This window comes from Tachypleus tridentatus, chromosome 1 (assembly GCF_004210375.1).
Source record: "Tachypleus tridentatus isolate NWPU-2018 chromosome 1, ASM421037v1, whole genome shotgun sequence".
Classification (NCBI taxonomy): domain Eukaryota; kingdom Metazoa; phylum Arthropoda; class Merostomata; order Xiphosura; family Limulidae; genus Tachypleus; species Tachypleus tridentatus.
The window spans coordinates 29,778,199-29,804,250 of record NC_134825.1 but is presented as its reverse complement, the minus strand read 5'-3'; the positions used below and the strand labels follow the sequence as shown (position 1 = coordinate 29,804,250).

General features: G+C 32.0%; 1 protein-coding gene and 2 long non-coding RNA genes across 5 annotated transcripts in view; 1 reads left to right on the top strand and 2 right to left on the bottom strand.

Moving 5' to 3' along the window:
* Positions 1 to 14,054, bottom strand: part of LOC143245035 (uncharacterized) — a 68,895-nt gene extending 54,841 nt beyond the window's left edge. The window contains exon 1 of the mRNA XM_076490816.1: positions 13,178 to 14,054. Within this exon, the coding sequence (XP_076346931.1) occupies positions 13,178 to 13,691 (514 nt within the window). The 5' untranslated portion in view covers positions 13,692 to 14,054. The remainder of the gene's footprint in view (positions 1 to 13,177) is intronic.
* On the bottom strand, positions 1,726 to 6,855 carry LOC143245039 (uncharacterized). 2 transcript variants are annotated; one of them, XR_013025446.1, is made up of 2 exons: positions 6,369 to 6,855; positions 1,726 to 3,146 (listed from the first exon to the last, which is right to left on the bottom strand). It is a non-coding gene; the product is annotated as an uncharacterized LOC143245039 (long non-coding RNA). The 2 variants fall into 2 exon arrangements; XR_013025447.1 differs by lacking the exon at positions 6,369 to 6,855 and adding an exon at positions 6,049 to 6,362.
* A 2,332-nt stretch (positions 14,055 to 16,386) lies between the features above and the next one.
* Positions 16,387 to 26,052, top strand: part of LOC143245044 (uncharacterized) — a 32,391-nt gene continuing 22,725 nt past the window's right edge. For both annotated transcript variants that reach the window (XR_013025449.1, XR_013025448.1), the window contains exons 1-2: positions 16,387 to 16,529; positions 17,590 to 17,771. This is a non-coding gene — a long non-coding RNA (uncharacterized LOC143245044). The remainder of the gene's footprint in view (positions 16,530 to 17,589; positions 17,772 to 26,052) is intronic.

The following is a 26,052-nucleotide window of genomic DNA, read 5'->3' as shown; positions in this document are numbered from 1 at the left end:
TAAGTCTACCATGAAATAAATAACATTAATTGCAATTTTTATAAAATATATGATTTTACAACATTAAAAAAAATGTTCCCCTCAAGAAGAAAGGTCCATCTTGCAAAAGCATCAGTTGTATAGTCTTATAAACGAGAGAACTCTCAATAACCACGGCACTTGAAATTCTTTTAGACAGTATTAGAGTAAATTAATCAATAATTTTTTTCCTTTTTATCAGCTATATTTTGTACTCTAACAAAATCAAGTGTGAGGTGCGCGAATACCCGACCCAATTTTATTACTCATAACAAATCTCTACCAGCCTGTTCTCACATTGATATTCTTAAAATTTAGTCAGAATTAGCGTAAATTAATCTATGAGACTTTGGGGATGGTCATATATATCAATCGAAAGGGTTTGACCTCGTGAGTTCAAAACTGCAAATAGATCTCAAAACGTTCAAGATATAACGGAGTTATGAGCTAAAGATTTGTGCTTGAGAAAACAAAAAAACACCAAAATAAAACAAACAAACAAACTTAGAGCCGTTCCTTGAGCCGCTATGTCGTGGCTAAAAATTATAATATTTTGTTTACTGCTTTGAAATCTGAAATGATCGGTTGCTTTGTTTTCTTAGTGTAAAGTGTAAAAGATTTACTGTTATACATTTATTTTAATATCTACGTTTGTTTCGGTATAGCTTTTTTATGCACGTGACATATACTGTTGGATATGTGTTACAAAGGCCCCGTCTGTTATTTACAATTGTAAAAGATTCTCGAGAACAAGAATCAACAATATGTGGTTTACAAAAATACTAGCCTATCTTCTAACAATGTTGAATTTTCGAGAATCTGGCGTGATTGGATTGGTATATAAAAGCAAGCCATCACAGGACGCCAAGAAACAGTTATATTATTACTGGTCAGCTACAGTCAGCATACTATAAGCTTCGGAAGCTATAATTGTGATTGACGCTTATTAATCGGAAAACTACAGAATTTGACTAGGGGCGTTTATAGATTTGGAACATTACTAACCGTTCAACTTCAGAGAAGTTACTTCGAACGTTAGTATTTTTAGGAAGACATTAGATATCTATCTTTCTCTGTGAAAAGTAAGATTGCAAACCGGGTTAAGTAAAACAAGAATAGAACTAGCTAGCATTCCCGTCAAGTGAAGTATATTTGTGTATCAACATTAAAGTAATTTGCACATCGTGGACCTGGACCGATGATAAAATATTCAGTTCCAGACCAGATATTGTTTGTGAGTTCATAAACGTTTTGTATATAAATAATTTGTATTAACTATTTGGAAGAACCATTATTATAAAATGTATTATTTTTTGTATATTAAAATATATTTGTCTTAAGAAAGAAAATTGTGTGTGTCAATCTTGTTGGTAAATATCATAAATTTGATACATATTGGTATTCAATTAACTTATAAGTTAAATGTTCCTGCTATTTGAGATCGTAATACATTAACATACCTAACATAATAAACTGGAGTCTCGTCCGATATAGATTATAAAACGTAACAAAAGGTACACAGTGAGCTATCTGCACTCTATCCATCGCAGGGTATCGAATCCCAAATTTTAGTACTTGCAGCCTGTAAACTTACCGCTGAACCTTCGCGTGAGTGCAGGAGTAGAGATTTTAGAAATATACAAAAGTGGTAGTTCTATACTGTACATTGTGTGCTATTTCAGTGAAGGAGGAAACAAAGCACTTGTATATTTTATTCAAAATAACTTTACTTCCTTTTAAAGGTAAATAATAATCAAGTAACTTTATTGATACATATATATATATATATATAAGTACACATTTTAACAGTAATAGTGAATAATTTTTAAAAAGTTGAATACGTTAAACCACATGTAAAATAAAACTAAGAAACATTTATATCGTTATATCGTTAAAATATAAGTTTGTATGCCGAGATGAAAGGTGGTGTTGAACAGGCGGGCATGGCTTGGTGGTTAGGACGCTGGACCCGTAACTTGCATGAATCTTCTGCCATGAGGATGTTATTAAGCTACGGGCAGTTGTATTATTTATAATAGTCCAAATCTATCACTTCTAAATGAGAGATAACTAAGGCAAAAAGCTTTTTGCTAGTTTGCGAGAAGGCTCAGCATGACCAGGTTGTTAAAGCACTCGACTCGTAATCCGAGGGAAGCGGGTTCGAACCCCTATCACACCAAACATGCTTGCCCTTTCAGCCGTGAGGGTGTTATAATGTGACGAGTAATTCCACTATTCGTTGGTAAAAGAGTAGCCCAAGAGTTGGCGGTGGGTGGTGATGACTAGCTGCCTTCCCTCTAGTCTTACGCTGCTAAATTATGGACGGCTAGTGCAGATAGCCCTCGTGTAGCTTTGCGAAATTCAACAAACACACCAAATAACTGTTGAATTCATTGTATTGTAGATTTATAAAGTTATAGAGTTCCTACGTAATAACATACAATATAAACTGTACAATAATATTGAAAAGTTACGCACTATAATTATTACTATATCACTCCATAATATAGAAATAAAATTCACCATTCTCTTCCTACATAACACAGTTTCTTCTTCTTTGGATTTATTTTCTGAAATGTTCAAACTTAAGAACTCTCTAGCTAGATAAAAGGAACACACCTGAATCCATACCAGTTGGTATTGTGATAAAAGCTATTATAATCACACAAGCGGAGGAGGCGTGTTTCTGGTACTTCCCTAATGGAACAATGCTGTAAATAACACACAGTATCTACAAGCATAGTAGTAATATTAACGTCAACATGCCACGAGTTAATTGACGAAAATCCCATGTGCAAATGTAGGATATAGTTCCGTTAGGGTTATTTTAAGAAGACAGTAACCATTCCTTGTTTTGACCGCAATATCAGTTATCTTCTCTCAAAATTTGCTGCAAGATTATGCCATCAAAACTAAGTTCTCTAAATTTGATGAAGAACTTATCGATGAAAGATAAGATGGCTTTCTGTACCTCTCCACTGTAGGCATCAGATACTGGCTGACTGCTTAAAAATGTGCTTCGAAAAAACAAGTATTTTTATGTAACTGAAACTCTTTGCCACTAAGTTTATGTGAACGTTCAGCTCCTGCTCTCCACTGGTGGAATAATGACCTGAGGTGTACACAGACTGAAGAAAGAATGTTATAGGTTCAATACATAATTATTATGACCCTGCTATAAATATTGAAACTGTATACAAGTTATTTATAAAAAATCACACCAGAAGGTTGGAGCATGTTAACATATTATTTAAGTAGTGTATACAATAGTCAATTATTAAAATAGCTAATGTACTATTCTAGCAACAGAGTTGTTTAAGTTAGTAATATATAATTTAACAATTAATAGTTATACTATATGTAGATAGTTCAGTACTTCACTGTAATAAAACATATATACATTTATGATAAGTTAAGCCTAGCGTCTCCTGTTATGTTACAACATAATGATGATTTGTCAATTTTTCATTGGATGTTTGTGGATTTTATGTAAACAGCCATGTAATATTTAAGCTACGTTTTACGTAAAATTTCTTTCAGATTTCATCTAATAGCACCCCTTTTTTTTTAACAAACTTTTGGAGGGAAGGCATTCTTCAAAATCCCCTTAGTATGCTGACTGCGCTTCTCTTTGTGTTGGCTTTTGAGGTTAAAAAAACAACTTTCCTCCTCTTCCCGTTTAAAACATTCTGTGTACGGGCTTAATAACCCGAATAAGTTTTTTTTTTTTTTTTTTTGTATTTTATGAACCTGGGGGTATTCAGTGGCAGCCAGTATAAATGTTGCCACGTGAGTTGAGCCTTTTCACGTACTCTAAACCAATCAATCCACCAGGGTGTGTTTATTCTAATACGGTATTTTGGCTGACACCCTGATTAAGTGTCTTGTCTTATTTTGTTCATAAATAATAACAGATCAATCGATAAGGACATATTAATGTTTTATTTTGTTTGTTTGTTGTTGTTTTTGTCAAAAATATATAAACGTATTTGTGAGTTCAAACATCACAAAAGCTTGGTCTGAACGTGGTTTACTCTAGTCGTTAGCGATCGGGCTTGAAATCCAAGAAGTCAAGGTTCACGTCCTATTAGTACAAAAACGAGTATAGCATTTTGGAGTCATGGATACGCCAAAGAGTAAAGGTCAAATCCCACTCTACGATCAGGCGAGGCTTTCCTAAGAGTTAGCGGTGGGTGCTGTTAACTGTCTTCCCTAGCAGTTCAAAATTAGAAACGGCTATGTGTAAATTTGTGCGAAAATTCTAAAAGCTTATGTAAATTCTGAAAGTGAAATTTTCTTGACTCATGTAATGTGAACTACTACGATATCAAATAACATTCACAGTTCCGCGTGTACTTTTGTCATTAAACGTGTCGACATTAAGACAATCATTTTTAATATTCACGTTTATTTACCTATGTTTCTTAAAGACATCTCATTTCCAGGCCGTGTAATGTAGAATTATTGTTTAGTTTTTTTTATAGTTAAGGACAAAGCTGCACAACAAAAGACTATTTGTGCTCTGTCCACCACGGGTATCGAAACCCAGTTTCTAGCATTGTAAGCCCGTAGACATACTGCTGTGTCACCAGGGTCGTAGAATTCTTCTTTAATGTTTGCTTATCGTGCTTTGACAATGAACAGAAAGCAATAATAAACTTATCGATACTCGTAATTGATAAAATTATGTATTATTTTTGGGAACTAAAATTTTCGATAACCAAATTAATTTCTCCTAAAATCCTTACATTATAATCCAATGATATACAAATGTTAGCTGATTGCAGATTACATGAATAACGAAAATGTATTATACAAGAATTGAATATTATATCTGGTTTATCCAGATACCAACTGGTTGATTCCTTCTTAATCAAGGTAACAATAGTAAGCTGTACTCTATAAGAATGACTTTATTGTTATTAGTTTTAATATATTTATACATTACATCACTCCCTAAGCCAAAAAATTAATGTTATTGTCACATTTGGTAATTTGTTTTCAGATAGTAGAAATAATCTTTAATGAGATGATTATATATTTTTGGATATTTAACCTCATCAATGAATTTTATTGTGTATTGTTACCACAACAATAAATTGTGTGGGGGCACTTTCTTGAGAAGTTTTTGCAGAAATTTAACACGGACTAAAATACACACGTATATTTAGACAAAAGGCAGATGGTAAGTATGCTTACATTTCCCTACCGTATAGCTCCCCAGCAGCTCAGCGGTATGTCTGCGGACTTACAACGCTAAAAACCGGGTTTCGATACCTGTGGTGGGCAGAGCTTTGTGTAGCTTTGTGCTTAATTCAAAACAACAACAACAACCATACCGTGTGGATTTCTCTGCAGAATTATATGTGAAAAGTAAAGAGCTTCCCGAAATTTCATAATAATTTCGTGAGTTAGCTGTTACTGTTAGTAACGGTGAACGTTTATTATGTTGTAACTATCACTTAGGTATATGTACGATTGTATCTAAACGAAAACAACTTATATCGAAAAAAGTTACTTGTACAAAAAACCGACATAAAGAATTGATATCAGAATGCGATCAACTGATATTATTGGATACACAGTTTAAGACTGTTTACTGAACAAAAAACACACTCTATAATTGGTTTAAAATTATTTTGTTATCATGTTTATCCTTAATGATAGCACAAATATAACTAAAGAGTATCAAGAAATTTCATAATAAAATTGTAAAACAAAAACTGACTTGATACAGGGTAAGCACCTTGAATTTATCTATAAAACACAAAATCAAGTTATAACATTTAAAATACATATACGAATAATACTGTTACCAACTGTCCTATACAAAGTCGACTAGTTCAAAAAATACTAATGACTATAAGTATTGCACGATGTCCCATTGTTTATTTATTGATTGTGCAGTAATTGCTTACTAGAATGAATTTTACGAGTGACAAATTATTTTGAACAATATCGTTCCAACTTCTAATAATTAATAAAATACGTCACTGACACGTTTTATAACACAGTGGAAAATATACATACATATTATTTTACTTCCGTCTTAGTGTGGCATCTTAACTTTATAATAAATCAAGTTTAAGACTGTTAATAAAGTAGCTTTGAGGAGTCAGTCACAAGACCTTCTTGGCTTAAGGGCGGGTAAAGCCAGCTCTAAACCTTGGTGATAACGGCTGTTCAGAACGATACGCTACTCGTTCAAACACTCCATCACGAGTAATAGTACAGGTATCGCAACACTTAACGTCTTTAACCGTACAACATATTCCTAAGAAAATACATAATTCTTTTAATCCCTCTTTCAAAGTGAAAAATACAACATAAGAATCAATTGAATACTTTACCTAACTATGCACCGCGCCCACTATTCATATAAAACTCCACAAAGCACATTTCGATCAGGCCTGCCATTCCTTAACGAATTTTGGCGGGAAATCTAAGAGCTCGAGAGGGTGTGACGGCGAAAGAGGAAAACCGTTACACATGGTTACTTCAGGCTTAATATATAAAATATAGTGAAGTAATTGATTCCCATAATATTTATAATGAGGTAAAGTTCTCATATTTATAACTTCAAAGTTAAATATTGCTTGCCTTACAATTAAAACTATAGCTGTTGTTTTTTTCCTTTTAAACATTAATGTAAGTATCAAAGATATATATTTACTTGATCAATATTTCGCTATTACAGCTTTGTCAGGATATGCTGGTAACGTAAAAGCTCGCGAATTCAGTTGAAACTAAATTGGAACACCCTCATAAATTATTTTAACATTAATTCAAGTGTTTACAAGGTTCAGCTTATTTCAAAACCAATATCAAACATTCTTAATTTCAAATTGTTAAAACATATTAAACTAACGTCGGATCAGCAAGTAAAAGTTAACTTAATAATTATGTTATAATTATTAAATTCAGGCCTACTTCTATAAAATATGCTGTTATTGTGTTCACATTCATTTCAGTATATTTCTCATTAAACATAAATTCAAGTATGCTAGACATTACTTCTAAAATAGTCTGAACCTGCTAGACACGTGTTCGATTGAACCGATGAAGGTGATCCAGTTTAATTTTAATTGGATTAGTGAATTTGTAGGTTATGGATAGATCCCGACAAAATAGTGATAGCGAAATATTGAGCCAATAAAGACGCATTCTGGTCGTTATTTTGTCTACATTAATATAAATGTATCATAATAAACTCTAGTTAACAATAAGAGTAATAATAATGTATAATTATTATATATGTATAGTTGTTTCTAGTCGAGTTTAATTGGTCTTTATAGTTTCATAACATGATACAATTAAGATATTTGCATAATAAATATATAGAACTACTGAATATAAAACACGATATTCTATATTCATAGAATAAAAAAATCAATTTTCTTTACTTTAAATACATTTAATTTACATTAATGGACTGAATCATATATATATTCTTAATATGATAGTCTATATTCATGTTTCACAACAATGTTTTTTCAGTATATATTGTAGTTTATATTAACAATGCGCAATATTGTTTGTTCGTTTTAGAGCAAAGTCACATAGGGCTATTTGCCGTGTCTACCGTGGTGAATGGAACCTCGGATTTTAGCGTTGTAAGTCTTTCAACTTAGCACCGTCTCACCGAGGTACAATATACAATACAGTTAATGTGTTCACAATCCAAAATGTATCCGTTTGGCAAACAATACATAGTTCAGTAATAAAACTGAATTAAATTATAAAAATAATTCGTAACATGAAAATTAAAGTTTTGGTTAGACACAAAATATTTATTGTGTTTTTAAAAACTGTTTTTTAGTCAAACAAAATTATATTTTGCTAGCCTTACCTAGCATCGTGCTGTGAATCAAGAGGTAGAAACAAAATAAAAACTGATCAAACACAAATATTAAACAAGAAAAATCAAAGTGAATATAACTTCTCACCTGAATACGACTTAATGTAGTAGTATCTATAATACAACATTTCTTCACGTTCGTGGCATTAACAAGTTACGCGGCAATATTTGTTCACGTCCTTGACATTATTATTAACCATTATTCAGGTATTAAATCTATTTATTTTAAGTTCCCCTGTTTAATATTTGGGTTTTATTTTATTTTTCAGACAACGCTTGAGAAGCAAAATAATACTAACGAAACGTGTATTTCCTGAACTAAAAAACTTTAAAAATGTAAGTCGTTTTAATCATAAGCAAAACTTTAATTTAATGGTTGACTAGAGTCTTTGTGCCTCGCAATTTGTTTATATGTTCATATCATACGTTTTCTAAATACCCTTCTATTTTCAGGTGCTCAGTACAGTGTTATTTATGCTCAGAAACACAATGTGTATTTTGATTAAGACAGAAGAAAATATATATTATCAATATATAAGATGTGAAGTACAGTTAGGCTTCACAAGATAGCATAATTAAACTGTCTTATCTCTAGATTTATGTTGTTGTTTTTTTAAATAAAGAAAATAGGTTAATAACCTTTTTACATTTTCAAGCTATATTGTTTAACAGCAAATTTTTCGATAACAGACAAATAAAAACAAAACTATTTCACAATATCGTATATTTTATGAACATAGTAAAGCGTGGTTTATATTATCACTATACTGACATAAATAAAACAAAATCATTATGATACAACAAAAAGTTCTAGAACATAGAACATACATTATTCTCATATTAAAATATGTTTGCTTATTTACTGTTAAATGTAAAGCTACATAATGGGCTATCTGTACTGTGCTTACCACGAATGTCGAAATCCAGTTTTTAGTGTTGTGAGCCTTCAGACTTGAAAGTAAGTCAATGGGAGACGTTTATGTCAAAGAAAATTTTGAAGTTCCAAGCACACAAAGTGCTCATTCAGTGCTTTATTCATAACACTTAAAAATTGCTTTTATAAATATGATTTATTTCACAGCCTTATGAAACACGTTTTATATTTAAAACAGTGTGGAGTTGAAGGTAAATAATAACAATTAATAATTTGAATTGGCCTGGCATGGCCTAGCGCGTAAGGCGTGCGCCTCATAATCGCGGGTTCGCGCCCGCGTCGCGCCAAACATGCTCCCCCTCCCAGCCGTGGGGGCGTTATAATGTTACGATCAATCCCACTATTTGTTGGTAAAATAGTAGCCCAAGAGTTGGCGGTGGGTGGTGATGACTAGCTGCCTTCCCTCTAGTCTTACACTGCTAAATTAGGGACGGCTCGGTGCAGTGGGCTAACAACCTGCTCACTTAAATACTTGTTGAAGAATCTGCCAGCGATTGCGGCCCTATGTTCCTAGACGGAATCTAATGGTGATAACTAACTAATAATTTGAATTGTGTTCAAAACACACTTTAGTTTTTATATATATTTGCACATATTCTTATACAACACCAACAAGAAGGAGAGAAAATATAGTAAAAATTAAATACTGTGTTCATTTTCAGGCACTAGCGATTTTTAAAATAAAATATATTCATGTTCTTAGCATTCGTAATTCATAAGAAACGTTTGTTCACATTTTTGGCATTAATAATCTATAGAGTAATACTGCTCACGTTATTGACCTAGTATATAATATAATATATAATATTCATGTGCTAGGCATTACTAATTTACAAAACTATGCTTGTTCTCGTTTGCAACATTAATCATCTATAAGATAACATTTGTTCACAGTGTTCTCTAAGACAACATTCATTTACGTCATTGGCATTAGTTTTCTATAGGACATTTGTTCAGGTTCTTAAGATTAGTAATCTATAAAACAAATTTTATTCCCATTATTTGTATTTGTGGTGATCTACAAGACAACGTTTGTTAATGTTCTTTTCACATGTGATCTATAAAACAAAATAATTCACGCTCTTGGTTTTGTAATCTATAATACAACATTTATTCATGTTCTTGAGATTAGTAATGTATAATAATATTTTTTAAATTCTAGTGGATATGACAGATTCTCTGTTAAAAACGTTGACACAACCGCTATATATTGTTCGGGGAAATATTCGATAAAACAGGATAGATATTATCATAACCATTAAATGATACATCACATTATTATTATGCATATACATTAATGAAAATTCTAATTATCATCACACATCATATCTATATCGTTACAAATACTTTTTAGTTTTATATACTTAAAACTTTAGTCGATAGCTGGAAATGCTAGATACAATAGGCTTTATATTATTAAAAGTATTAGTTGTCTAGACAGACTACATTGTTGAACAAACAAAACTACCCGATATAATATTTATTAATACAACAGAATTTTGGTGGATAAAATAATAAGTTTTATTGTTGAATATCATTACTAGTTGAAACAACTGACTCTAGTTTGAAAATATAACATTTTTTACAATTGAGGATTTAAAAACAGAGAGAGCAGTTTTCTAAGATGCATACAAACGTCGTCACTACGCCTACTGCTGAGTATATCAGTACAAGTAAGTACGGACAGATTTTTCAAATCCCTTATTACCAACAGGTAATTTAGATTCCCAGCTATGGAAACACAACATGTGTATTCTAGAAATTCCTTGCTTATTTAAAATATCTAGTAAACAAAAATGTTTAACATATAAAAACCAAAATTATATATAAAGAAATTCCTCTTAGAAAAGACAAAATAATTTACTCTAAAAACATTGCTTTTTGTATATTTAAATATATTCGTTATTAAACATGAAAATGTTATCAACAGATATCGCTTTTTTTAAAGAATCGTTTTTGGTATCCCGTAAAATTGTTCTCTGTTCGTTTCTCAAGCTATATCGTCAGGTTGTTCTCGGAAAAGCGTTAAATGTGTGGTGTTCAAATGAAGGATATTATTTACAAATAAACCGTTAGAGTCCAGATTTCAGATAGCAACTTCGTGAGCTTATTGAGTGCATTCGTGGTTTTCAGTGTAGATTTTAGTTTTACAATTTGCTGGAAAAATAAATATATATATATATATATATGTCGCTTTAAGGTCGTTGATTCATTGCTTTAGTAACGCCAAATGTGGTGACAATAGTCATATAAATTTTGTATGATAATACACAAAACCAATTTCCGTAGTTACCATATTGTTATGGCTAACTTGAGCAGTCTTACCGGGGTAGGTCTAAATTCGTGCGGAAGAAATTCATTCGCATTTTACAATACGTAGCCTGTATGTGTATGTGTGAGCCTACTTAATTATGGTGAAGTATATAAACACCATCTAATGTTGTGAAGGCGGGAACCTCTCTTACATCAAGCAATGGGGCAGGATACCCCGAACTTATACAATAAAAATGAAGTTCTTTAATACCATTTATTATGATGTCTTAATAAACAACTTATAGAGTCTTAAACTATTCGAAAGCACATTTCTTCCGGCGTCTTTGTTACAGCTGGATGGATTTGTGTTTCCCAAATTCCCGTTACTCAACTTATACTCTCGGTTTTAAGATCATGCTTAGTAATTTTATAGTAAAGGCGTTTGTTCCAGTTTATTCCAATCTTAAATTTCATATCCTGTAACTGAACACAAACTTCACATGTAAATACTGTCAACTTACTAGAAATCATGAACAATTTGGGAGGTTAAATGAAATAGCAGAACCAACAGGATGGATGATCTAAGTATCATTGTTTAACATCATTTAATAAATCGATTACTTTTTGAGCGTTTTGGCCCACCCCCATTTCATAACAATCAATTAAGTTACAATTATGCTTGTCATGAAATATTATTATTTTAGCTATCACATTTTTAAACACTGTATTCCTTATCTAGTTTCTTAGAAAGTGTAAATAATTAGAATATAAGAGATTTTAAGAAGCGTGCACGTCATATTATTTGTTGCTGAATTCAGTTAAGTTAATTAAAATAAGAAGGCAATTATATATAATACTTTCATATGATATAAGGCAAAAACGTGGGGAGAGAGAGTTGATTTTACCGTCGTGGGACAAGTGATGTTAAGGTTCGAGCTCCAACCCTCATGAGACCAAGACGTCGAGATTCGTCCCATAGAAGACACAATGCCTCACAATGATTTTGAATTGTATAAAATCATACCCATCAAAGTCGTTTGTTGAATATATTTTATCTTATAGGGTACATTTACTTGTACAAGGTGAAATTGTTTCTGTTATCATCTTGTTTATGCTTTAAAATAAATATACCACGCATAGGCTACCTTAAGAAGTCTCTAGATATCAGATATGTTTATTTCATAATTCCCGTACAAAACTAATGGGTCTCACGTAACTATAAAATAATGAAATTTCACAAACTTCTTCAAGTATGTCATTCATAACCGAGTTTTGTAACTATAGTTCTTTCAGGCGCCAAGCGTAACTTTGCAATTTAACTCCCATTTTAAGTTAAATTGTTTGAAATTTAAGCAAAATTATTCGTGTAATGTATATACTGCATACCTAGTTTATAAATATTATCACTATTTGTAAATTCACAAGTTGTATGAGAAACATACCTACCGAATCATTAAACGTGCACCACATAGTATAATTTTCCTTCGTGTTACTTACAGTGAATCGATTCGTATATTTCCACATCATGTTGTGCAGGTGGAAACAAAGCATGTATTTTATAAAACGAATTATAAATTTGTAAGTTGTCGACACATAAATTTAATAAATGGACAACTAATTTAATAAAGCGAAGAGCAGATTATAACTTGCTAGGTACATTTTATAAAACGTCAAGTATATTTCTGAGCCATCTTGTAAATAAAAGTGACACCTATAAATTGATAGTAGATTTATAAAATTCCTGGGTAACAGGAATGAAGATACCATTAAGTATGGTATATACAAACTGCACATTAAATTTAATTTAAACAAAACCTAGGAGAGAGCTGGCACTGTGGTAAGAACTCTTGATTTTGGAGCTGGCTAGCCGGTTTCGAATTTGTGTGATATTACAGAATATTACTCGCACTTAAACTGTGTGTTATAACAGTGACAGTCAATCCCTTAGCGTGGAAGTTGAGTGGTAGAGTGTTGCTGATGGACTGCTTTCCTTCTGATAAGTAGTTAAAAATTAAAGACGGTAACAAATAGTTTTGGTAGATAGGTTTCATAAGTAAAAAGTATAAATATAGAATTAAATTATTTCAATCTACATATACTGGTATACAACTTACCTGACACAGAAGTTTGGCGTAATTTTGAACGTTTTCCGCGCATAACAAAATTGCGAGCAGTTGACGTTACCTTATTTTTCTTTCTGGAAAATATGTGTTTTCTGAGTTCCTTGGTGTTGGTTGATTTTGCCGGATTTTGAAATACATTGAAACCTTTTGTGCTCATTTCACCAGTTTTAAAATTTGATTCGTAATCTGAGCTGTTTCCACAACACCCTATATTAACCATTCGACCGTAGACTTGAGGAATTTCTGGGTCATTAGGTTTTACTTCCATCCACTTCCAAGGTCCTTCCAACGGTTTTTCCTTTTGAAAATCAAAGTTCCATCTCTGACTGTCATTAGTATATAAAATTGCGAGTTCTTGCTGAAGGATGTGTTGTGTTTCATCATGATCGACACGTTCAAATAAACGACGTCGAACGTTTTTTCTTCTCATATTTGAAGATTCAACCAAACACTGACCAACAGAATCACTGCTTTGCCTTAAAACGGTGTTATTTATCGTTCTCATTTTCTGCGTTTTCTCAAGCGCAATATCAGGAGTAAATCGAAGATAGTGGACACACAGCGTTTGATTAAATCATTCGGGGACGGTTAGATGTTCTTGTACTTCTCAAATATAACTATAAACAAATATAGAGCTCTTCCGTGTATTTACTTAACGAAGTCAAATCGTTCAGTTCGTTTTTTTATTTTTTTATTTTCGTGTTGCTATTGCTGTTGTTTTTTTTTCTTTCTCTTTTTTTGTCTGAAAATGCGAAATGGCTTCCATTTCACCAATCAAAATGTTTCATTTCAAAGTATTCCCTGGGCGATTGGACACTTCTTTTGGCGCGAAACTACACGTACATACACGTGGCCTAATTTACTCACGCTAAGCACGTGATTTTACAACTGCAGAAGCTGCATAGCGTCATAAGCGTCTTCGACCTTTATCTGGCCATAAACTGCGCGCGCGCAAAGGAAATTACGCAAGGGTTCGAAAAAATATGTTGCGTATTCTTTGCACAAAATCATGTTTCTGGATGTAAATTATATGGAAAGCAAAACTTCTTCTATACATTCAGTTATGTATTGACTGGCATTGCTTAACTAAGATGAACTATATAAAAGCCAACTTGCGTGTAATATAACACAACAATTCCTCAACTATTCCAGAATTATTAATACAATATAGGATTAAATTAGTCTTCATTCTGTCTCTGACATAACTAATCACTTTTTGTTTTCTTTATTAGACTTTGTTTCTATAACCTAAGATTTCCTAGGTCATGTACAGGTTTATCTTGATGAAATTTGATCAATCACACATAGATTGAAATATATATGTTTCACGATAAGCACTGGAAATGTTTTGTTTGTTTGTTTTTTGCTATATTTCTGTATATTATATTGTACTGATAATTAATGCATTGTACTTACATTATTTCAGAATTAAGACACTTAACAGAATAATCAGATAAAGGGATAAGTCTTCTTACAGGAAAGGATGTTAGATACACTTTTGATGTAATCACGTAAACATTATGATTGTATATTTTATAATTGACTACATTTATTGTATATGTATTAAAATAATTATATTAATATTGCTTTTTCTTAAATTATAATTTGTGGCCATGTAAATGTTTTTGCGCTTCTCTAAATCGAAACCCTAAAACTGTAAGTACAGTGTTTAAAAATACTTACTGTGATTTTCTTCTACAAAAAAAGGAAATTACGTCCCTAAGGACAATGTTTCTTTTTTTTGTAATTTTACAGATAGTAACAACAAATCAGTAAAGTCAGTGTTAATTTATTTTGAATATATTTACCGTATTTAGCTCGAGATGTAAACGTCGTCTGTTAAGCAGTGTTTTTTCGTGTTGAAAGTTAATTTGTGGGGTGTTTTTTTTCTTTTTCTTTTTGTAAGTGTGCCTCTACAGAACGTTTCAAGAATGATATTGCGTTATTGTTGAATTTTAATAGTACTATTTACTGTGAATTTTTGCAGATTGTAAAATCAAGGCCCTGAAATTATTAGTGTCTTTTGATATTAACGTGATTTCATTGTACATCTTCACAAATATATTCTAAAACTGTGAGGTTAGTGTTGTTTATTTGTTTTTGAACTTCGCGCAAAGCTACACGAGGGCTATCTGCGCTAGCCGTCCCTAATATAGCAGTGTGAGATTAAAGGGAAAGCAGCTAATCATCACCACCCACCGCCAACTCTTGGGATACTCTTTTACCCACGAATAGTGGGATTGACCGTAATATTATAACGCCCACATGGCTGAAAGGGCTAGGTTGTTTGGGGCCAACGGAATTCGAACCCGCGACCCTTAGTATACGAGTCGAGCATCTTAACCACCAGGCCATATCGGGCCAGGTTAGTATTGATATGTGTTAACAGAATTATATCTGTATATTTCAAAATATTTTATGATAGCTGATATGTGGTAACAGTTTGTGCTCCAGATGTCCGACAAAGTCTGTCATGTTAGTGTTAATATGTGTTAGCATCTATTTTTTCAAATCGTAACAACGAAGACGACGACAACGGTGTTCGTATTTATTAACACAGTGTTCTATATATCATTCCACGTGACAGCAATAACAATGTTATATCTATGTTGTTTTCTAATAATTTCTGTGTGAATATTTTTCATGCCTCTGACGTTTAATATTTTTGAAACATCGATTGTGTGGTATTTTTGCCCTAACATTCTCTATAAACTGAAAAGCAATATAAATTAATTCTAATAAAGATATAATGGATTTACCGTTGCACGTTTTTGTTTAATACCTATGTTTGTTTCTGTTTAATACGTGTAGCACGTTTTGTTAATGTGCATTGCGCAAGTCCCTCCTGTTCTCTTAAATTTGTAGAATATTCTTTAAAGTAAGAATAAATAATATTTGTTTTACGGAAACGCTGGCGTGTTTGAACATTGTTTGACGTACTTAAAACTGGCCTTAAACTATATAAACCAACGCGCCAAGAGATTGTTATTATTATCGGTTAGTTACAATCAGTGTGCTATAGGCCTAGGAAGCTATAATTGTGATTAACGCTTATTAATCGGGAAACGACAGATTTAACTAGAAACGCTTACAAATGTCGAAAATTACAAACTGTTCAACTTCAGTGAATTACATCAAATGTTATTATTTCTACAAGGACATTATAAATATCTTCCTTGGTAAGAAGTGAGCTTGTAGCCGGCTTGTGGCAAGCCAAAAAAAAAACAAGCGTTATCTTAGGCGATGCGCAAGAACATCAACTCAGAATTAATTTCCTCGTCGTGTATCTGGAGTGTCGATAAATTATTCAGCTCTAGACCGGATATAAAGCTCAGGATTATCTGTAAGTTTGTAAAATTGTTGTACATAAATCATTATTTGTTATAACTGTTATTACAAATTGTATTGTTGTTTATATAGGAAAATGTATTTGTGTTGACATTTTGAAATTTATGTGTATCAATCTTGTTGGCAAATCTATAAATTTAGTAAATATTAACATTCAATTAACTTCCAAATTGAAATTAAAATTTCCTGTAATTTGAAGTAGTAATAAATATGTTACACCTCCCTCCTTACGTAATTAAAAATTGGTGCATTACGTATGCACACACACACACACACACACATATATGTATATGTGTACACTAAAGACAACTTATTAAATATAATACATTGCCAAATAATTATAAAATTAAAAAACAATCATGACAAGATATAACACAATTAATACAGATAACCTTATAATAATAAAATTACACAGCACGTGAAGGTGCTTGAAAACTAATGTTATCTTTTGGCTTAACATAATGAATTACTAGACAACTAAGGTGTTCTTCAGACGTTGAAATACGTTTCAAAGGAGCAATGAGAACTTACTAGTTAGGTTTTTCCGACCACGTGACACGTATGACAAATTTTATAAAACTGGGAAACATCTTGCTTCGTTTTTGGCCAAAAAAAAAAGTCTCGTAATTTTTTCACATGTCTTATTGACATCTGAATGGCCTCCGATTGGGCAATTTTCAATATTTCAGAATGATATGCTTTTGGAACAACGAATTTATAAACCACAGCCCAGTCTTATAATTATGGTTGACACATTTGATGATCTCCATTTTGTCATGAGCACAAATTTTTAAAAAAGTAACCATTTGAAACTTTCTCGAGTTCATCTTTTGGGCGTGCATACTTAAATAGTGAATAAATCTATGGATTCTTTTTTTTCCTCATAGATTAGTTTGTTTCTAGCAAGGTGAACTAGCTCCTTCAAGTCCATCATTGTCACTAACAAATGACTTGTCAGTTGGGCAATTATTCACAAAAACCCTGTCAGATCCATAAGATGTATGAGACAAATTTATAATGTCGTCCTTTCAACATGTGCCTATCATTTCTTTTAGGCTTAATTTCTTCACCTGAGCTCGAGTCACAGCACACGAGGGAACCACTTCTGGATACTTTTTAATAACTTCGTCCTTAAATGAAACAGTGATCGGATCGCTAACTATTACTGGGTTCTGCAAGGTCTTTTCTCCCAGCCAAATCGTTTCTCAACAATGATGATACATCCTTAATTGGCAAAGTGAGTATTACTCCAACAACAAATGGTCCCAAAATTAAGTATGATGTTAAATAAGTATTATGTAGAGGAACATTAACAAAGCCACCCTCAATATCATGAGCAATTTACAGGAAGTTTAAAGAAGATGTTGTATATACATTAAAACCAAACTCTTGAACCCAGTGTCCGTAAAAACAATGATCATTACTTTTTGATTAAATACAGTTTTACATGAGTATACTTTTATCCAATGAAACTGAACAACACTGATTTATTTTCTTTGTATAGTACTTTTGTAATTTATGGTTTGTTAATTTTAAAACATAAATACTTTAATTTGATTCATGGTTATATATGTCTATTGTTACCTGCTAACTCGACCCTTAACTTTTACGTGTGGAACTAAAGAACAATTAGCACTGAGATCGCAACTTCGTATGGTGAATCTCATGCAATATTTGCGTTTTTCGCAGCTAGCCAAATGTGTACAGAAAGCTCAAGAACCTAAGTCATGTGTCAACATAAGAATTTTATTTTATAAAAAGTTAATTGAACGTCTGAACTAACGATCTCTAAGAAAGATTTTACATCCAAGATTGTTTTATCATAGTTAATTGTATTCATTGTTTCATGTAAATAGAAACAAATCAAAACTTCCACAACAGTCCATAAAGTTATTTGGGGATGACGTTCTGCATATCACATCAAGATAACTCATAGTACTATAAACAATAGTTCTTAACGTGCCACGAACTTTTTTGCCTTTCTTGAATTAACATGTTTTAATATTACAACTTATTCATTTGAAATGTAAAATACACCTAGTATCTTAGATATAACTTGGATGCTGGAAAGTATTAAACATTCCTACTTTTTTGTTTCCGGCTGTAAAGTAGACTAATTCCACATAACTTTATCATCTTGACATAAAAAATACAACTTGATGTTGTTCTTTATTTTTATTTTTTGCATTATTAACTTAGCTGGATTTATGAGAAGAAACAGTACTGCAACAAGTTACAGTTATCGCTAATTACATCTACGTCAGGTAATGTTACAGATATGACTTAATATGGTCTCGTAGCAAAACGTACTCCAGGGAATGAAAGATAAAGTAAAGCTTATTGCTATGTCTAACAGGAAAACTTGGCAACCTGAACTACTGTTTAACAGTGAAAGAGTGTTAACTTGTGTGTGTAAACAAGATTCCACTAATACTTATACACTAAGCTTAAGTCCTAAGTGGAGACCGGAAACATCTGGTATCTTATTTTTAAGTCTTGATACAGCACAGCTCACGAAGCTTACGGTTGCTCCCCAATAAAACATTTAACATGAATTTCTTTATGCCTGTAAACGATCCATGCTATAAAAACAATAGTATATATATATATATGTATATCAACGTACTGTTGTTTTTATTGTATGGAACTTTTACAAGCACGTACAAATTCATGTTAAATGTTTTGTTAGAGAGCCACCATAAGTTTGTGAGATATATATATATACAAAAATAAATAACAGGTTGATTCCTCTGTGATCTTTCAAGGAAGATGAAATATTTTATACCCTTGGGAAAGAATGTTTCTCTTTACTCTGTGCATATAAAAAAGTGTAGGAACTCGGAAGAATAAAAATAAATTGCATCATGCTCATTTGAAATCTTTAAACAAACTTATATTTATGAAACGGAAGAATTTTTTGTGCACTTTCAACAATCAGGAGTTAGTTAACACTTGGGATATCAGTGCAAAACTGCACTAGGACGATATGCGATAGCCAACTTTAGAACCGTAGGACTGACTAAATGGAAGGCAGCTATTTAACACAACCTACCATTGACTCTTAGTATAACCAGTCAATAGAATCCAACCATCATCATTATTACTCACTTATGGACCCAAATTTCCGAGCGTAATTTTATGACAAAGGGAAGCGAAAAGTTCAGATGTCAATTACTAAGCCACACCAAGCTCACATATAAGAGGAATGGATGTTTGTTTTGAATATTTAATTTTCACTGATAATTTCAGCTATGCCAAAGTGGTTTCCCTGTTAAATGACTTACACGTAACTGAAAGTTTCCTTCAAGTTAGTGTATATATGTTTTGAAATTAAGTCATTCGTACTTTGAAAATGCATATTTAAAACCCAACGACAAGTTCAAAGAATATTTTATGGATTGCATGTTTGTTAACAATTTATCATTCAAATGATCTTATTTTTGCTTTTCGACTGCTGGACATAAGCTACGAAAAATGAACTACTAAGTTTTAATGTTTGTGTGAACAAGCCAGCTAGATAATAATAAAGAAAAAATATGTCTATTGTAAGTGGTTTAAGTACAAATAAACAAGCAGCACTCTTGACCACTTCTCAGTTAAATTTAAAGCGTTAAAATGTTAAAAAACATTGTAAATTTATCTACTTAACGTCTAAAGGAAAGACCATGTATTTCTTATGTGGTGCATTTCATTTCTGAACAACCATTTAAGATGCGTAATTTCGTAAGGGTGTTTTGGTTTCTTTTTGTTGTTGTAATTCCTACACTTCGGCGTCGACGTGATTGTTATATAGATTAACAGGCTTGGCATGGCCTAGCGCGTTAAGGTGTGCGCTTCGTAATCTGAGGGTCGCGGGTTCGCGCCCGAGTCGCGCCAAACATGCTCGCCCTCCCAGCCGTGGGGGCGTTATAATGTTACGGTCAATCCCACTATTCGTTGGTAAAAGAGTAGCCCAAGAGTTGGCGGTGGGTGGTGATGACTAGCTGCCTTCCCTCTAGTCTTACACTGCTAAATTAGGGACGGCTAGCACAGATAACCCTCGAGTAGCTTTGTGCGAAATTCAAAAACAAACAAACAAACATATAGATTAACGCTCAGTACTCAAACTTTTTGTACGCCAGAAAACAAAAATGAAATAAACAAATAATTACGAATATCAAATTCAATATAAAGAAATAAATACAGTTGATGTTTGTGTTGCTTTCTTTGTAAATAATTACAAAGAAAACCTACATTCGAAATTATTATATACCAAAAACACTTCATCTACGTAGACAAAATTTAATCACAGACAAACTGAGAATCGTAAGTTTTATTGTTGAAAGCTGAGACTAGGAAAATGAAACCCGTATTGTATATGATATAAAAATATATTTCATTGTTTTTATTTTCCTATTTCTCTTTCATTCAGAAATAGGTAACTGGTGATTAAAGAAAATTGTGTGACAATGAGGATCAGGAAGCACTTTGTAGAACAAATAATACTTGCAAGAATTTGATGTAGGGAAATGCTTCTTAGACCGACTAAGAACAATTGAAAACATGCTGAACATTTTCTGTAACATGTAAGAACTAATAGAAAAATCATGGAAAACACGTTGAACACCGTATGTGACATGTAAGAGATTGTTAAAAAATAGTGGAAAACATGCTGAACACCTTCTGTGATAAGTAAGAGATTGTTTAAGAATGATATAAAGCATACTTAACACATTCTGTGGCAAGTAAGATTATTTAAGAATGATGTGAAACATGCTGAACACCTTCTGCGAAAAGTAAGAGATTGTCTAATAATGATTGGATAATACAGAAAAAACTAATGTGACAAGCAAAAGATTATTTAAGAATGATGTAAATCATATTGAACGTCTTACGTAACAAGAAATAGATTGTTTAATAATGAAAGGAAAATGAAAAACACCTTCTGTGATAAGTAAAAGATAATTTAAAAATGATGTAAAATACGCTGAACACTTACTGAGATTATTTAAGAATGATATAACACCTACTGAACATCTTCTATGACAAGTGAGACACCGGAAAAAGAGTAATATAAAACTCTCGAACACATGTGACATGCAAATGATTTTTAAAGAATGGTGCAAAACATGATGAACACCTTTGGTAAGAAGTAAAGATTATTTAATAATGATGGGAAAATGCAGAACACCTTATGTGACAAGTAAAATATTTTAAAATAATTATGGGAAAATGTAGAACACCTTATGTGACAAGTAAGATATTAGTTGAGAATGATGTAAAACATGATGAACTCCGACTGTGAAAAGTAAGAGCTTACTTAAGCATAATGTGAAACATACTGAATACTCAACGTGAAAAGTAAGAGATAATTTAAGAATGATGGAAAACATTCGGAACACCTTCTATGACAAGTAAGAGATTGTTTATAAATGATATAAATCATGTTGAATACCTTCTGTAACAAGTAATAGACTATTTAATAATGATGGGAAAATGCAGAACACCTTATGTGACGAGTAAGAGATTATTTAAGAATGATATAAAACATGCTGAAATCCTACTGTGATAAGTAAGAGATTTATTTGAGCATGATGGAAAACATGGTGAACACATTCTGTGGCAAGTAAGAGATTGTTTAAGAATGATGTAAAACATGTTGGATACCTTCTATAACAAGTTAAAGATTATTTTTTAATGATACGAAAACGGAAAGCCACTGACACGACAAGTAAGGGATTATTTAAGAATGATGGGAAATACGTACTGTGACAAACAAAAAATTATTTAAGCAAGATAAGCTAAACACCATCTGTGATAAGTAACAGTTTGTTTAGCAATAATGTAAAACATGCTGAACACCTACTGTGACAAGTTTGAGATTATTTAAGCATGATGGAAAAGATTCTGAACACCTTCTGTGGCAAGCAAGATATTATTTAATAATGATAGTAAAATACAGAACACCTTATGTGATAAGTAAGAGATTATATAAAAATGATGCAAAACATGCTGAACACCTACTGTGACAAGTTTGAGATTATTTAAGCATGATGGAAAAGATTCTGAACACCTTCTGTGGCAAGTAAGATATATTTGAATAATGATAGTAAAATACAGAACACCTTATGTGATAAGTAAGAGATTATATAAAAATGATGCAAAACATGCTGAACACCTACTGTGACAAGTTAGAGATTATTTAAGCATGATGGAAAAGATTCTGAACACCTTCTGTGGCAAGCAAGATATTATTTAATAATGATAGTAAAATACAGAACACCTTATGTGATAAGTAAGAGATTATATAAAAATGATGCAAAACATGCTGAACACCTACTGTGACAAGTTTGAGATTATTTAAGCATGATGGAAAAGATTCTGAACACCTTCTGTGGCAAGTAAGATATATTTGAATAATAACAGGAAAATATGGAATATCTGATGTGACAAGTAAGAGGTTATTTAAAAAAGATGGAAAATATACTGAAAACCTACTGTGTCAAGTAAGAGATTAATTAAGCATGATTGAAAACATGCTGAATACCTTCTGTAGCAAGTAAGAGATTCTTTAAGAATGATGTAATACACACTGAACTCATTCTGTGGCAAGTAAGAGATTGTCTTATAATTATGGTAAAATAGAGAACAACTTTTGTGACAAGTAAAAGATTGTTTAAGAATAATGTAAAATATGCTGAATACCAACTGTTACAACTAAAATATTATTTAACCATGATGGTAAATATGCTGAATACTCCCTGTGATAAACAAGAGATTATTTAAGCATGATGGTAAATATGCTGAATACTCCCTGTGATAAACAAGAGATTATTTAAGCATGATGGAAAAGATGTTAAACACCTTCTGTGGCAAGTAAGAGATATTTTAATTATGATAGGAAAATAAAGAACACCTTCTGTAACAAGTAAGAGATATTTTAATTATGATAGGAAAATAATGAACACCTTCTGTAACAACAAAAATATTATATAATAATGATGCGAAAATGCATAACACCTTGTGTGACAAATCAGAAATTATTTAAGAATGATGGAAAACATGCTAAGCACATACTATGACAAGTAAGAGATTATTTATGCATGATGGTAAATATGCTGAACATCTTCTCTGATATGAAAGAGATTATTTGAGAATAATATAAAACATGCTGAACACATTTTGTGGCAAGTAAGAGATACTTTGAGAATTATGGAAAACATGTTGAACACTTCCTGTGACAAGTAAGAGATTGTTTAAGAATGATACTATTCATATTGAACACCTTCTGTTACAAGTAATAGATTATTCAAGAATGACGGAAACATGTAGGAGATTGTTTAAGCATTTTGTAAAACAAGGTAAACACTTTTTATTGTAAGTAAGATATTGTTTAAGAATATTGGAGAACACGCTGAAAACATTCTATGACAAGTTTCGTAAGATTGTGTACAATGTCTAAAGTTTTATGAATAAATATTGGGATTGCTTGTGTGTTTGTAGAGAACGAAGCCCATTTTTTTCAGATTTGATGAATTTACATATGAAGTTTTATTTCTAATCGTTGTGTACTGTGTTGAAGCGCTATTTAGATATATGTTAGAAATCTTATAAAGTGTGCAATAATTCTTGCTCTTGACATTTTTAGAGCGAAATAACGTTTTTTATTTGTTTGTTATTTATGAGAAACTTGCTGAAGTTTTGTCTGCTTGTTTGTTTTGAATTTCGAGTAAAGCTACACGAGAGCTATCTTCACTAGCCGTCCCTAATTTAGCAGTGTAAGACTAGATAGAAGGCAGCTAGTCATCACCATCCACTGTCAACTTTTGGACTACTCTTTTACCAACGAATAGTTGGATTGACCGTATCAGTATAACACTCCCACGGTTGAAAGGGCGAGCATGTTTAGTATGACGGAAATTTGAACCCACGACCCTCAGATTACGAGTCAAGTGCCTTAATCACCTGCCCATGTCGGGCCCTGATGTTTTGTTATAAATATTTTAGTTCGACATTTTGAATAACAGTCGCGTCATAAAATATGTCACGATGTAGAAGTTGTATAATTATAAATTTAATATGTCAGATGTAATGTGAATAAGAAGGACGTCATGTTTTCACGAGTTTACCTTGACTGAAACCACGTGTCTTAATACAATGAAGTAGATTTTCGTGGCTTATTGTTTCTGTGTCTTTTCAGTGATACCAGAAACAATGTAAAGGAGAGTAAGTGAAGAAATGTCATTTCTCTTAGTAAAACTATCAATCTTCATTTTAGAAACTTGAAATCGTATATAAATACTTCAATATCTTGTTTGTAGTTAGCTAAATTATAGAAAACTATCATCTATTGCATGAAAAGTTTGAAATGTCACAAAATAGCTAAAAACATAAAAAATATTTACAAATGACAAGAATTTAATATTAAATTCCATATCCTTAAATATTTCTTGAAGAAAACATCGGAATCTTGCCACGGAATTAAACACATAGTTAGTTTTAATGGTGATACAACACAAATACAAAACGTATTCAGCTTATACCTCCCTTGGGTCCGCCATTCCAGCCTTTACAGAGTCACTATATGAACGTAAAAATTGACAACACGCAACTGCAGTAATTCGAAAGTAAAAAATATATGGCATAAAGAAGATCTTTATATGTTGTCTAGACAGAAAAACATCCGATAAGCCAAAACAGGAAAAGGCAAAATAATATTAGAAACAGGGAGTTAACTTTAATATGTAAAATAAGTATAGTTATACTTACAAGGAAATAATATCATGGAGTTTCATTGACATTTGATATCTCAGAGTAAGCATTGATATCCGATATCTCAAGACAAGCATCAGATGAGAAACCTAAGATAAAAGTAAAACTATCATGAAACTCAAAGACTGCAAAAAATGTTCATATAATAGTAAATATAATATGCACCTATATCTTATAAATAATTTATACATAGAATTCACAAAAATCTCTAAGTCTGTCTTTTTGTCCCTTATTTAATTACTCCTGAGGTCGCTGGACCAACTTCAGAGAAACTTTGTTGGATGATAGTTTGGACCAAGTAGCATGTTTATGACGTTTCATAACATCCTTCATTCCCATTACTACTGTTATTGAACTAATATTTAATGCAAATTAACATTAACTAAATTGATAGATGGCGTAACGTACTTCGCCAAAAACAGCAACAAGAAACTATTAAATTTTCTATAACACAACATACTCACAGTGGGGGAAGAATACACAAACGTCTTATATATCTCAAATTGTGTAATAGTTCTCCCTGTGTATGAATGGATTGAAAAACAAATGGCGCAACTGTTGCAATCATACATAAATTCGCTTAACTATGTTTTATTTATAGTTCAATTAAAGGCTTAGAAATAGCCTCTGAACAAACTTCTTGATACAACTATAGTATCGGATTCAGTGAGAGTAACTAGAATGGCCACCCTAGCCACCTCCACTAAGTCCACCACTGTATGTATCTTCCACCTCAACATTGTATTGTCTAACTTACATACAACTAG